We start from the raw sequence: 14,876 nt of genomic DNA, 5'->3' as shown, positions 1-14,876 counted from the left end.
GGTACATGTCGGCACCAACGATGTGGGGAGTTGCAGTCGTGAGGTCCTGGGAAAAAAACCTGGGCTGCTAGGCAGGAGACTCAAGGCCAGGACCTCCAAGGTAGCCTTCTCAGAAGTGCAGGGCCGGAGAGACAGGCACAGATCAGGAGTCTCAATGCGTGGATGAGACGATGGTGTAGGCGGGAAGGCTTCAAGTTTGTTAGGCACTGGGATGCTTTTTGGAACAAGAGGGAGCTGTACAGGCGAGACGGTCTCCACTTGTCCCGAGAAGGAACCAGGCTGCTGGCGCTTAAAATCAAAAAGGTGGCAGAGCAGCTTTTAAACTGAATATTGGGGGAAAGCCGACAGGAGATGAAAAGTCTCTGGTTCGGGTTGGCTCATCTGAGAGAGGTGAGGGGGTACCGGTTGCTTTTCTACAGGGAGGTGGATTGAAATTGTCCACAGAGGCCATGGCTGGTGACATGGACTGCCGGACAACGACTCGAGATAGCAAGAGGAAGGATGCAGGCTTAACTTGTAAGGGAAATTACAGCTGTTTCTATACAAATGCTAGAAGTGTCCGAGGTAAAATCGGGGAGTTGGAGTGCTTGGTGAGGGAGGGAAAAATAGACATTGTGGGTATTTCTGAAACTTGGTGGGATGAGGAAAATCAGTGGGACACAGTGATTCCCGGTTATATATTATATCGGAAGGATAGGGGGGGAAGGGTTGGAGGTGGGGTAGCTCTGTATGTCAGAGAGGGTATAAAGTCCAGAAAGATCGAGAGGCTAAGAGAATTGGATTCGCTTCTTGAAGTTCTGTGGGTTGAAATAGGGGGGCCAAAAGGAAACTTAACACTGGGTGATTTTAACTACCCACATATTGATTGTGTTCTAGTTGGGGAAAAGCGAGTGAGTTTCTAGACTCTTTCCATGACTGTGCTATGGAACCAGGGGAGAGGCGATCCTGGATTTGGTCCTAAGTAACACCCAGGACCTGGTGAGAGATGTAAAAGTGATTGTACCGCTTGGCTTCTCTTATGTTCTCTTATGTTCTTAGGAGGTGAGGTATCCTTCAGTACTAGATATTTTGGAGAATGATGGAGGGGTGGTGAGGAATATAAGAGAAGACAATGTTGTATCAGGCCAATGGCCTATCTAGTCCGACACTCTGTCACAAAGTGGCCAAAGGTATGAGGTGCCATCAGGAGGTCCACCAGTGGGGCCAGGACACTAGTTTTTAAGTCATAGGACTTCCTCTCTCATCACGTCAATCTGACTTAGGTCTTTCAACTCCCCTCCCGAAATCAGTGATTCTGGAGTGTGCAAGCACTTCTCATCTTCCACAGTGAAGACAGAGGCAAAAAATGCATTCAGCTTCTCAGCCATTTCCCTATCATCCTTCAGGGCTCCTTTTACCCCTTGGTCATCCAAGGGCCCCACTGCCTGCCTGGCTGGTTTCCTGCTTCTAATGTATTTGAAGAAAGTTTTATTGTTGGTCTTTATGTTTTTTGCAATATGCTCCTCATATTCCCTTTTTGCCTCCCTGATCACAGACTTGCATTTTATTTGCCACAGCCTGTGTTCCATTTTATCAACCTCACTGAGACTAGCTTTCTACCGCTTAATGGAATTACCTTTTACAGCTTCCATTACTTTGTTTGTCAACCATGCAGACCTTTTCCTATACCTGTTTGTGCCTTTCCTAACCTACGGAATATTTTTTTTTTTTTGAGCTTCTAGGATCATAGTTTTAAATAGTTTCCAAGCTTCCCCAATGGTTTTGACCCTTTCTATTTTTCCCTTCAGTTTCCTCCCCACGTGTCCCCTCATATCAGGTAGCTAAGTCCCAGGGGAGCAGATTGGGCTTCAGTCGCCTGACCTGCCTAAGGTGGAAAGATGCAGACCTGGCGACGGCAGCCACCTGGGCCTCCCTAGATAAGTAGGTATCCAGCGTTACTCCCGGGCTCTTCACCGACTGGACCGGCACCAGAGGTGTCCCTTCCAGAGTGGGAAGCCTGATGCCGAACTCCACCCCCCCCCCCCCATGACCCAGGTACAGGACCCAGCCCATAGCTCCAGACTGACTGGGCGAGGGGGCGCATGTAGATGTTAAACAACATTGGCTAGAGGATTGCCCCCTGTGGCACTCCACATTCTAGGGGGTACCGTGGGGAGGCCCTCTCGTCCAGCACCACCCTCTGTCCCCGACCATGGAGGAAGGAGGGACACCATTTCAAGGCAATCCCCTGGACTCCTACATCAGCAAGGCGGTGGGTCAAAAGACCGTAATCAACTGTATCAAACGCTGCCGTTAAATCTAATAACAGCAGCAGCGCTGACCCGCCTCCATCCAGATGTCTACGGAGGTCATCTGTAAGGGCGACCAGGGCCGTCTCCGTCCCATGGCCAGGGCGGAAGCCGGACTGGAAAGGATCAAGGATAGAAACTCAGTCTCTTTTTCCCGACTTGAACACATATTGACCCAATCAATCTGTGGGTACTTAAAATCACCTATGATGACCAATGCTCCCTCTAAGCTGTAGAGAAACTTCCTAGCTGTAAGAGTGGTTGAGCAGTGGAACAGTCTGCCTCGGGAGATGGTGGATGCTCCTTCACTGGATGTTTTCAAGCAGAGACTGGACGGGTATGTTGTAGGACTATCTTTTTGGCTATGCTTCTGAACAGGGCAGGGGGTTGGACTAGATGACCTGGAGGGTACCTTCCAGCTCTTAACATTCTATGATTCTATGAGTCTTGTGAGCAAAAATTCTACTTTAGGAGCTACTGGCATTAAAGTTGTGAGCGAGCAATTTGGCTACTGCATAAATTAGTTTATATCAGACTCCTGCAGCAATTAGGACCAACAACCGACTTCTTTAGAAGTAAAGTTTATTGGTACAGTATTGGCAGAGTGTCTGTTCGGTGTTAAGACTAAAGATAAAAGCACGGGGATGTGGGATATACTCAGTTCAAAAGGGGTCATGCATAGGCACAGAGCCAATCGCCAGAGCAGAAGGGGCCCGCCAGGAAATAATGGACTGACGTTCCCAGAGAAGACGTTACAGAGAGGTGCTCAAGGAGAGGCTCGTAAAACATACAGATAACAGGGCATCCCAGGCAGAGAGAAAAACGGAAGTTAACATACCGATCAGGAGACGTTTCCCCACCACCACACACACACCAGCCTCAATGACAACTAGCTGGCAGTTTGCTTTGGAGCCATCCCTTCCTGAGCTAAGACAAAAAAGTGTGAGCGGGAAGCTTAGAGGGAACTAAGTTTCCTTTTGGCCCCCCTATTTCAACCCACAGAACTTCAAGAAGCGAATCCAATTCTCTTAGCCTCTCGATCTTTCTGGACTTTATACCCTCTCTGACATACAGAGCCACCCCACCTCCAACCCTTCCCCCCCTATCCTTCCGATATAATATATAACCGGGAATCACCGTATCCCACTGATTTTCCTCATCCCACCAAGTTTCTGAAATACCCAGTGTCTATTCCCCCCCCCCCAACGCCAGGCATTCCAACTCACCAGTTTTACCTCAGGGACTTCTAACATTTGCATATAAACATCTATAATTTCCCATGCATGTTAGGCCTGCAACCTTCCTTCTGCTGCCTTGAGACCTTGCCAGGCAGTCCATATTGTTCGTCTCAGTGGACAATTCTAATCCATTTCCCTGTCGAAAAGTAACAGCTACCCCTTCATCTCTTTGAGATGAGCCAACCCGAACCAGAGACTCTTCATCTCCTGTCGGCTTTCCCCCAATATTAAGTTTAAATACTGCTCTGCCACCTTTTTGATTTTAAGCGCCAGCAGCCTGGTTCCTTCTCGGGACAAGTGGAGACCGTCTCACCTGTACAGTTCCCTCTTGTTCCAAAAAGCATCCCAGTGCCTAACAAACCTGAACCCTTCCCCCCAACACCATCGTCTCATCCACGCATTGAGACTCCTGATCTCTGCCTGTGTCTCCGGCCCTGAGAGTGGAATAGGTAGCACTTCTGAGAAGGCTACCTTGGAGGTCCTGGCCTTCAGTTTCCGGGCCAGCAGCCTAAATTTTTCCTCCAGGACCTCGCGACTGCATTTCCCCACATCGTTGGTGCCAACATGTACCACGACCACTGGTCCTCCCCAGCACTTTCTTATCAGCCTATCTAGAACACACAGAATGTCCGCTACCTTCACACCAGGTATGCGGGTTCGCCACCCAGCTGTCTACCTAGGTAAGGATCGAATCACCACCTATCAAAAGCCCTTCCCTGCCCAGGGATGGTTCCTTAGTGTGAAAGGATGCCTGTTCACCAGCTGAATCATAGAATGTTAGAGTTGGAAGGGACCTCGCAGGTCATCTAGTCCAACCTCCTGCATTCTGCAGGAGCATAGCCGAAAGATAGCCCTACAACATACCCAGAAGATGGTTGTCCAGCGAAGGAGCATCCCCCAACTCCCAAGGCAGTCTGTTCCACTGCTCAACCACTTTTACAGTTAGGAAGTTTCTCCTGATATTTAGCCGGTAACGACTTCCCTTGTAATTCCCACCCATCAGATCTAGTCTTGCAATCCAGCGCAAGAGAGAATAGATCTGCTCCATTTTCTACATGACAGCCCTTCAGATACTTGAAGACTGCAATCATGTCCCCTCTAATAAGCCTTCTCTTTCCCAGGGTAAACAGACCCAGCTCCTTCAGCCTTTCCTCGTAAGACTTGGATTCCAACATATCAAAGAGCTCCCTTCTGAGGGCACATTCCCTTACCCTCAGCACGGTGCCCTATTTCCTCTCTACCCTCATGCTCCCTGACAGCGGGAGGGCTGCCATTTTCAGTCTTCTTCATGCGCTTCCTGACTGTCTTTGCTTGTCCAGGACTGCCACCTTGGCCTCAAAGGTTCAAACTTATTCCCCGAGAACCACGAGCTCCTTGCACCGGGCACACATCCAACACTTCTGTCCAGTGGGCAGATAGTCATACATGTGACATTTTTAAAAACCTTTGTATTTATGTGGTTCTCCTTGTACAAGTCTACTTACCTTACTGGGAGCCCAAGGAGACTAGGGCCCTGGCTTTCTGGCTCTTCCTGGGCTTCTTACAGAGCCCCCAGGCCAAGAGTCCTTAGGCCAAGAGCCCTTTGTCTCATGCCAGAAGCTCATGTCTACCTAGGTAAGGGAGCGGTGGCGCAGGGAGCAAAATCCTGCTTTAACATCTAATAAACAGCTTGTAAGCTGTTCGATACCCACCACGGCCGAGGTGAACACCCGGCCTTAGTCCCAGCTCCCACCCACCCAGCGGTTCGAAAGTCATAACAACTTATGAGTAGATAACCCAGCGGTTCGAAAGGTAAATAAACAAGTAGATAAATGGGTACCTGCCCTAGGTGGCAGGGGGCACCCACCTCCTGGTTCCGTGCCAGGAGTGTTGGCAGCAGCAAGTGGAGGCGAAGATGGCAGCGGTGATAACAACAATGGCGGCTGAGTTCCTGGTGACCAGACCTGATGGAGGCGGAGCAGACGCAGGATGCAGGCGGAGTGGACGCAGGACGGCGCAGCACGGCTGGAGCCGGAAGGACGTGAGCCGAAAGCTGCAGCCGGAAGTGCGCTCGCACATAGAGAAACATCGAGCCTGACGGAAGGTGGTCGCCGGGTAACCAGAGGACGCCAGAAAAACAACACTCATAGCCCGCCGGAAGAAGAGAGAATGCGCCGCCAACAGGGTGTCGGTAGGGAGTCCCTCCCCTTGTGAAATGTGGCCCTAGGTAGGTTTAATCACTACTATATATGTATATTAGTAGTAGCCTGTAAAACCGCTCTGAGACCCATTAGGGGTCATGGGCGGTATATAAATCGCATGTAAATAAGTAAATAAATAAATAAATGCTACCTGCCTTAGAAGGCAGGGAGCACCCTCCTCCATTGGGAGGTGAGGTGGGAACCTCAGCAGCGACGGCTCGGCTGTGACGGCAACAGCGGAGCGGCGTAATGGCGGCGATAGTCGAGGCGGCAAGTGGAAGAAAAAGGAGATGCGACATCTATCGGTGAACTAGCTGCGAAGGCGGAGCCTGGAAGGCGTGAGGACGCTCTGCGCAGGCGCAGCAGAGCCTGAGGGACAGAGCCAATACCGCGCCGATGTGATCAGCACAACGAACGGACCCACCAACTCCAAAAGATCTCCCGAGGAGCCTGAAGAGAGCAGAAGGAAGATGCCGACCCGAAGCCGAGACGAGATGAGCTGGAGACACGTCAACTAAATCCCACCGGGTGCTGTTACGTAGTCCTGCCCCTAATACGTTGTGCCCATAGATAGGGATGATACAAGCTGTGCAAGCCACTCAGAGACCCATGGGAGGGGTTCGAGCCGGGTAGAAGTTGAAGGTAAATAAATAAATAAATAAAAATAAATAAATTGCAAGGTGCAGCCTTCAATAGAAGCCAGTCCACTCAGTACACTCAGCTAAATGTCCTCAGCTGAAAGCAAATAAACACTCACCCCTCTGGCAGCTCTGTCTCCAGCTGCTTTGCAGAGCTCAGCTGGGTCAGCTCTGCCTCCGGCAAGGTGAACCCTTAAATAAAAGCCTAACCCAAAGCAAATAAAAAACACTCACCCCTCTGGCAACTCTGTCTCCAGCTGCTTTTCAGAGTTCACCTGGGTCAGCTGTGCCTCTGGCGAGGTGCACCCTTAAATAGAAGCCTCACCCAGCAGAGGGCAGGGCCAGCAGGTATTCAGTTTACACCCAGGCAATCCAATTACAGTCGATCACCATTTCTCAAGCAGCCTGGACTCTGCAACAACTTAAATCTCACCCACACACTCCCACACACAGTCCTCCCACACAGTACACTCGGCTAAATCTCCCCAGCTGAAAGCAAATAAAAAACGCCCCTCAAGCAGCTCTGTCTCCTGCTGCTTTTTAGAGCTCTGCTGGGTTAAAATCAGCCAAGCTGGATGAGGCCAAAGGGCCATCAATCCTGTTCTCCTGCTGTCACATAACATGCCTTTGGACCTTACCAGCCCTCCCAGATGCTAACAGGATCTCTCTTTTTATTCCAGCAGAGGATGATCGAAGGAATGAGAAGGATGCAGAACGTCATCACCAACTGCCAGATAGTGTTAAAAATGAAGGCATGAAAGAAAATGTCAGGAATCAAGTGAGACCTAAGAGAAAGAAATGTAGCAATATGATTGAGAAGAGAGATGGCATACAGCGTAATGTACATTTTGCAAAGAGAAGTATAATGAAGGCAAATAAATCCACTAAAAGTGGAAAATACTTCCGAAATAGATCACAGCTCCTTGTGCACCAAAGAACACATAGAGGTGAGGAACCTTTGGAATGCTCAGTGTGTGGAAAGACATTCAGTTACAGTAGCATTCTTCAGAAGCATCAGAGAACACACACAGGGGAGAAACCTTTTGACTGCTCAGAGTGTGGAAAGACGTTCAGTTGTACTGGCAATCTTCGGCAGCATCAGAGAACCCACACAGGGGAGAAGCCTTTTCAATGCTCAGAGTGTGGAAAGAGATTCAATCAGAGTGGCAATCTTCGGCAGCATTATAGAACCCACATAGGGGAGAAACATTTTGAATGCTCAGAGTGTGGAAAGAGATTTTGTCGGAGTGGCACTCTTCAACGGCACCTAAGAACTCACACAGGAGAAAAATCCTTTGAATGCTCAGAGTGTGGAAGGAGATTTCGTCAGAGTAGCAGTCTTCAAAAGCACCAAAGAACCCACACAGGGGAGAAACCTTTTGAATGCTCTGACTGTGGAAAGAGATTCAATCACAATAGCAGTCTTGAAGAGCATCAAAGAACCCACACAGGGGAGAAACCTTTTGAATGCTCAGACTGTGGAAAGAAATTCAGTCAGAGTGGCGATCTTCGGCAGCATCAGAGAGTCCACACAGGAGAGAAACCTTTTGAATGCTCAGAGTGTGGAAAGCGATTTATTTCGAGTGGCCATCTTCAATATCATCAAAGAACCCACACAGGGGAGAAACCTTTTGAATGCTCAATGTGTGGAAAGCGATTCAGTCACAGAAGCAGTCTTCAATATCATCAAAGAACCCACACAGGGGAGAAACCTTTCAAATGTTCCGACTGTGGAAAAGGATTCAGTCACAGTAGCAGTCTTCAGAAGCATCAAACATCCCACAGAAGAGAGAAACCTTTTGAATGCTCAGACTGTGGAGAGATTCAATCACAATAGCTGTCTTCAATACCATCAAAGAACCCACAAAGGGGAGAAACCTTTTGAATGCTCAGAGTGTGGAAAGAGATACAGTCGGATTGACAATCTTCAAGAGCATCAAAGAATCCACACAGGAGAGAAACCTTCTGAATTCTGCGTTTCTGGAAAGAGATTCAGTGACAGTAGCAGTCATCAGAAGCACCGAAGAACCCACACAGGGGAGAAACCTTTTGAATGCTCAGAGTGTGGGAAGAGATTCAGTCAGAATGGCCATCTTCAAAGTCATCAAAGAACCCACACAGGGAAGAAACCTTTTGAATGCTCAGAGTGTGGAAAGAGATTCAGTCAGAGTAGCAATCTTCAACAGCATCAGAGAACCCACACAGGGGAGAAACCTTTTCAATGTTTAGAGTGTGGAAAGAGATTCAGTCAGAGTAGCCATCTTCAACAGCATCAAAAAACCCACACAGGAGAAAAACCTTTTGAATACTCAGTGTCCAGCCCCAGTGTCACCATGGCATGGTAACTCAACCCTAACAAAGAAGGCCAACCGCTTCATGCCAAGCTTGCTGACATGTCGCCATCCTGTCTGCTTCCCTTACCACAAATGTAGCTGTTGTCCCCGATGGCCGAATGAGGGCAAGGGGAACAGGCAGTGGCACGGGCCACAGCAGAGCTGAGGACACTTTCAGTGGATGGAGGCTGAGCTGGGAGACTGTGGGGGGGAGGAGCTGGAAGCGGCCAGAGCCCCAAGAGGCTGTGGGAAGCCAGAGTGTGTACGGGAACCTGGGAGATTCCAGGCCTGGTGGGAGGGCACATGCCCCCTTGCCTTGGAGAGGCACCCCCCACGCTATGTTCTCCAGCTGTATCCCTCCACGTCCAGCAGAGAAGGTGGAAGCACGGGGGTGGACAACTCCACCGTCCTGGGCCCTGGGGGTGTCTGAGGACCCAGGCAGCAAGCGCCATCCCGAGGGTGGGGAGAGTCTGGGGGTGGCATGCTGTGGGCTCCAAGGGAATGGTCTGCCCCGGACGTGGCACACAGGGGGGAAACTTTTGAATGCTCAGAGTGTGGAAAGGGTTTCAGTTGGAGTGGCAGTCTTCAGAAGCATCTAAGAACCCACACAGGGGAGAAACCTTTTGAATGTTCAGACTGTGGAAAGAGATTCAGTCGCAATGGCAATCTTCAGTCTCATCAAAGAACCCACACAGGGGAGAAACCTTTTGAATGCTCACAGTGTGAAAAGACATTCAGTCAGAATAGCCGTCTTGAACAGCCTCAAAGATTCCAGAAAGGGGAGAAGCCTTTTGAATGCCCAGTGTTAAAAATGGAAAATAACCCCCATGAATGTATGTGTGTATGTTAGTATGTCTATTTTGTGTTTGTTTGTGTATAATATGTGAAAAATTTTAAATAAAATTTCTGCCTCTTAGGGGGGCAGTTCAAAAAGCAAACAAACTATACCTGCACTCAAGAGAAGCTCTCGTGGCCTGGCAAAGCAACCCTAACGAAGTAGGCGAACCTCCTCCCGCCAAAGTCGCTGACATGTCATCAGCCTATCTGCTTCCCTTACCGCAAAGGTAGCTGTTGTCCCAGATGCCCAAATGACGGCATGGGAGGAGGAGGCAGTGGCACGGGCCACGGAAGAGCCGAGGACACTTTTCAGTGGATGGAGGCCAAGCTGGGAGACGGTGGGGGGGGCAGCAGGTAGCGGACAGAGCCCCAAGAGGCTGTGGGAAGCCAGAGTGGGTACGGGTACCTGGGAGATGCCAGGCCTGGAGGGCATATGCCCCCTTTTCTCAGAGAGACATCCCCCAGGCTATGTTGTCCAGCTGGATCCTTCAGGGTCCGGCAGAGAAGGTGGAAGTATGGTGGTGGACAACTCCGCCCTGCTGGGCCCTGGGGGTATCTGGGGGCCCAGGCAGCAAGTGCCATGCCGAGGGCGGGGAGAGTCTGGGGGTGGCATGCTGTGGGCTCCAAGGGAACGGTCTGCCCCGGATGTGGCCATGAAGGACAGGGGCAGGAGCCAATGGAAGGCAGAAAGGAGCGCAGGGAGGTCTAAGAGGGGAGCTCCGTCCACAGGCCGGGAAGGACAGCCGGAGTTGTAGCAGCCTGAGCTGCAGAGTTAGGGAGGTCGGGTAACGAATAAATATGCACTGCAATAAATGTATAAATAAACGTGTTCCGTTTGTAACTCTCATAACATAAAGTGCATAACGAGCTCTGAGGCGTTAAGGTCTCTCTTCTTATTTGGTGAAGTTTGGTGTCTTGGTTAAGTGGGCGGCCTCTGATCTGGGAGAGCCGGGTCTGATTCCCCACTCTTCCTCCACTTGCACCTGGCTGGATGGCCTTGGGCAAGCCGTAGTTCTGACAAGTGCTGACCTTGAAAAAGAGCTGTTTCTGTCAGAGCTCTCTCAGCCCCACCGACCTCACAGGGAAGGGAAAGGAGTTTATAAGCCACTCTGAGACTCCTTTGGGAAGTCTCTTCCCTTCTCTTCTCTTTGGGATTTGATTTGTCTCACAGTTACTACCTGAGTTAGAATATTAGTATTAGGGTAGCCCTGTGGCCTTGTAGTTCAGACAGTTTGTTTTGTGTATAGCTAAGACTTAAAGAGGACTTTGCAAATGCTGGAGCTGCAGCTGTAAATCTTTTTAAAAGTTTCCAGTTACAGAGAGACTAGCAGCCACAACTTTCTACCATTGTGTGCTGTCTTACGACTGCCAAAATGGCCAAGAAAAGAAACAGAAATGACTCGAACTCTGTCTTTCCGGTAACATCTTACAGTAAATCCTCAAATCAGCTTCACATCGATGATTTCCTAAAGGACGGAGCTCTGTGGGAGGGGATTCCTCCTTCGGAAAACAGGTTCAGGGTATTGGAGCCCTCAGAAGACCTGAAGACCTCTAGTCCCCTGCAGTTTCCATTCCTGAATAATGAGGTTTTTGCCAAGAGTGTGGGAGAGACTGCTACTTCCCACCAGGAACCTACTCTAAATTCAAGTCCTTTAAACTCTTACAGCTTTAAGAGAAAACAGAGAAACCTCAAAAGCAGACTTTATGTCTAGCAGCGCCGGAACACTCACCCAAAGGAGAGGTTGGTTCTAATCTACAGCAAAAGAGAGACTTGGATGCTGCTTCCTGCCGTCCTTCAATTCTAAAAGATGACGTTACAGACCAGCCCTCTTCTTAAGGATTTTCTGATGTGGAAAAGTTCTCAGGTTACCCTGGAAGTTGCTCAAATTGCAGAAAACGCTGGGATAGCAGACAAGAAGTGATTTTCTCATTATGCCATTTATTGAGGTTGGAGGCTGATGAGGTTGATTTAGAACAGACTACCTAATCATCCTTCAGTTATGATGCAGTTGTTTATGTGGTCTTAAGAACACGGGGTTCCTTTCTTACCTGCGTATGGAGAGCCAGCTGATAAGAAATATGAATCACATTAAACTTCGCTCTCGGCGGCCTTGCAACTTCTAAATGACATTCCATTCTTCTCATTCTCTGAGCCGCTTCGGCGAAAGGGCGATGTAGAAATTTAGTAAATAAACAAATAAATTGCATCCCAGTTCTTTCTACAGAGGCTCCTAATAATGCTTTTGCTTAATATTTGTTCTTATATAAAATACAATAACTTGTTCATTAATGATTTGGAGTTGGGAGTAAGCAGTGAAGTGGCTACATTTGCAGATGATACGACGTTGTTCAGGGTGGTGAAAACTAGGGTGGATTGTGAGGCACTCCAAAGGGATCTGTCAAGGATGGGCAAGTGGGCGTCAAAATGGCAAATGGTGTTCAATGTGGCCAAGTGCAAAGTGATGCACATTGGAGGCAAAAAGCCTAAATATAAATACACATTGATGGGGTCTGAACTGCAGAGACTGAGCAAGAGAGAGATCTTGGAGCTGTAGTAGATAACTCTCTGAAAATGTCGAGACAATGTGTGACTGCAATAAAAAAGGCCAATGCTATGCTTGGGATTATTAGGAAGGGTATTGAAAACAGATCAGCCAATATCATAATGCCCCTCTATAAATTAATGGTGCAACCTCATTTGGAATACTGTGTGCAGTTCTGGTCACCACACCTTAAAAAGGATACTATAGCTTTGGAAAAAGTGCAGAAAAGGGCAACTCGAATGATAAAAGGTTTGGAACACTTTCCCTCTGAGGAAAGGTTAAAGCGCTTAGGGCTCTTTAGCTTGGAGAAACGATGACTGAGGGGTGACATGATCGAGGTTTATAAGATTATGCATGGGAAAGAGCAGGTAGAGAAAGTGGTACTTTTCTCCCTTTCTCACAATACAAGAACTCGTGGGCACTCAATGAAATTGCTGAGCGGTTGGGTTAGAACGGATAAAAGGAAGTACTTCTTCAACCAAAGAGTGATTAACACATGGAATTCACTGCCACAGGAAGTGGTGGCAGTTACAAGCATGGACGGCTTTAAAAGGGAATTAGATAAGCATATGGAGCAGAGGTCCGTCAGTGGCTATTAGCCACAAGGTATAGAAAGGGGCTCTGGGGCAAGTGATGCTCTGTCATCTTGGTGCTGGGGGGGGGGCAACAGTGTCCTGGCCCCACTGGTGGACCTCCTGATGGCACCCGGTATTTCTGGCCACTGTGTGACACAGAGTGTTGGACTGGATGGTCCTTTGGCCTGATCCAACATTGGCGTCTCTTATGTTCTTATGATTACAGTAGGAGGTCAATTATCCATGCGCCTGCTTCCGTGGGGTGGGCAAGGTAAATGTGAAAATAATAATATAATAAATAAATGTAAAAAAATGATACAATGAACCTTCCCAAATTCTGTATTGATGTAAGTTTGTTATTGTTTGTCCTGTGTGCTCTATATGTATGAAATTTTAAAAAAAAGGAATAAGGTCCTACTCACGAGAAAGGGTGCAATGCTTGGTGCTGATAGAACACACACTCTCTCTCTCTCTCTGTGGAGTGGAGCAACAAATCAAAGGCACAGATATAGAATGGGAGAGACTTGCCTTGACAGTAGCACAGGTGAGAGGGATCTAGGTGTCCTGGTTGATCACAAGCTAAACATGACCCTGCAGTGCGATGTGGCTGCGAAGGAAGCGAATGCAGTCTTAGGATGCATTCACAGAAGCATTGTGTCCAGATCACGGGAGGTCGTAGTTCTGCTATGGTCAGGCCTCACCTGGAGTCCTGTGTCCAGTTTTGGGCACCGCACTTTAGAAAGGATGCTTGACAAGCTCGAGCGTGTCCAGAGGAGGGCAACCAGGATGGTGAGAAGGTTGGAATCCAAGTCTTATGAGGAAAGGCTGAAAGAGTTGGGTATGTTTAGCCTGGGAAAGAGAAGGCTTAGAGGGGACACGATTGCAGTCTTCAAGTATTTGAAGGGCTGTCATGTAGAAGATGGAGCAGATCTATTCTCTCTTGCTGCGGGTTGCAAGACTAGATCGAATGGGTGGAAATTACAAGGGAGTCAATACCGGCTAAATATCAGGAGGCACTTCCTGACTGTGAAAGTGGTTGAGCAGTGGAACAGTCTGCTTTGGGACTATCTATCGGGTATGTTGTAGGGCTATCTTTGGGTCTCTGCTCCTGCAGAGTGCAGGGGGTTGGACTAGATGGCCTGCGAGGTCCCTTCCAACTCTAACATTCTATGATTCTATAATTCTATGTCCACTTAGAGGAAAAATTGACCTGGTGGGAGGGTCTGATCCGTGTGCCCCTAACACAATACCTTGATCAGATTTCCCAGAGTCTGCCTGAGTGTAGCTAATGGTGCTTGATGAGTGTCTGGTGTAGTCAGAAATTGTTAATGCTTTCTGATGACCCTAGAGTACTGGATGAGAGAGGCTATCACGTTATATGAACAGCCTATCTATCAGGGTGAATGGGAAAGGGGAGACGTGATCAGGGGTGGCGATGATCACGTCAAGGTGGGGGTAGTGCCTTTCCTGAGAAACCCACTGGTGAGATTAAGTATCTCTTTTGGGGGATGGGGAGGAGAGCGACTAGCAAGTCAGTTACCCTGTGTCACCTACCCAGAATAGTTTCCCAGGCTTCTCTCCTGACCAGCGTCCATTTTGTTTGTTTCAGCTCCATCCCAGTTTCACTTCTAGGCCAGACAGTGCAGTGCACAAATGGTTTGGGGGGTGATATTAAAAGAGGGGCTCTTTGTTTAAAACTGGGGCCAGGAAGCCATTTTTCTCCAGGCCAGTTTGGCCTATGACCCTGGAGGTTTTTTGTCATCTTCTGAGCATGGGACAGGGGTCACTGGGGTTGTGGGGGGTATTTGTGAATTTCCTGCATTGTGCAGGGGGTTGGACTAGATGACCCTGGAGGACCCTTCCATGATTCTACCTTTGGGAGAAGAGATCTGGCTGCTAAGAGAGGGACACCTTAGCAGCAACTACAGAAGCAAAAGCCCCTCTGTGAAGGGGGGGGGGGGAGAGACCAGGCCATCCCCTGCATATCAGAGTAGAGGCTGCTCTCAACATACACTGGAGCCCAGGACAAAGCCACTGGTCAGGGCTCAGCCATTGCAGAAACCTCCTCCGCAGGCTGGATGTGTTTGGCAACAGCTCCGTCCAAGTACCTGTCAGAGTGGAAGGGGCAGAGGAGCTTAATGCCTCTCCAGGTCAGAGCGCAGGGGCTGCCTGGACGAAGGGAGGGAAGAAGAAGAGAAAGAGAGAAGAGATTGGATCTATACCCCGCCTTTCCCTCGGAGTCTC

At 49.0% G+C, this 14,876-nt stretch overlaps 1 protein-coding gene and 1 pseudogene across 1 annotated transcript; both read left to right on the top strand.

The window, feature by feature from the left end:
- The first annotated feature begins 7,209 nt into the window (after positions 1–7,209).
- LOC107109173 lies at positions 7,210–9,185 on the top strand (annotated as a pseudogene).
- Positions 9,159–9,677, top strand: LOC107109172 (zinc finger protein 79-like). The gene is made up of 2 exons (XM_015409743.1): positions 9,159–9,510; positions 9,595–9,677. The coding sequence occupies exons 1-2, from the start codon at positions 9,159–9,161 to the stop codon at positions 9,675–9,677; spliced, it is 435 nt and encodes a 144-aa protein (XP_015265229.1).
- The last annotated feature ends 5,199 nt before the right edge of the window (positions 9,678–14,876 follow it).

Source organism: Gekko japonicus, unplaced genomic scaffold (assembly GCF_001447785.1).
Source record: "Gekko japonicus isolate JY-2015 unplaced genomic scaffold, Gekko_japonicus_V1.1 scaffold5322, whole genome shotgun sequence".
NCBI lineage: Eukaryota > Metazoa > Chordata > Lepidosauria > Squamata > Gekkonidae > Gekko > Gekko japonicus.
This window is presented reverse-complemented; position numbering and strand designations above follow the sequence as displayed.

What these genes read in the sequence shown, in the direction of transcription:
- LOC107109172 (XM_015409743.1), top strand. Translation starts at nt 9,159, where the DNA reads ATGCTGTGGGCTCCAAGGGAATGGTCTGCCCCGGACGTGGCACACAGG. An exon ending in GGAAAATAACCCCCATGAAT is followed by an intron (nt 9,511 to 9,594) that starts GTATGTGTGTAT and finishes TCTGCCTCTTAG; the next exon opens with GGGGGCAGTTCAAAAAGCAA.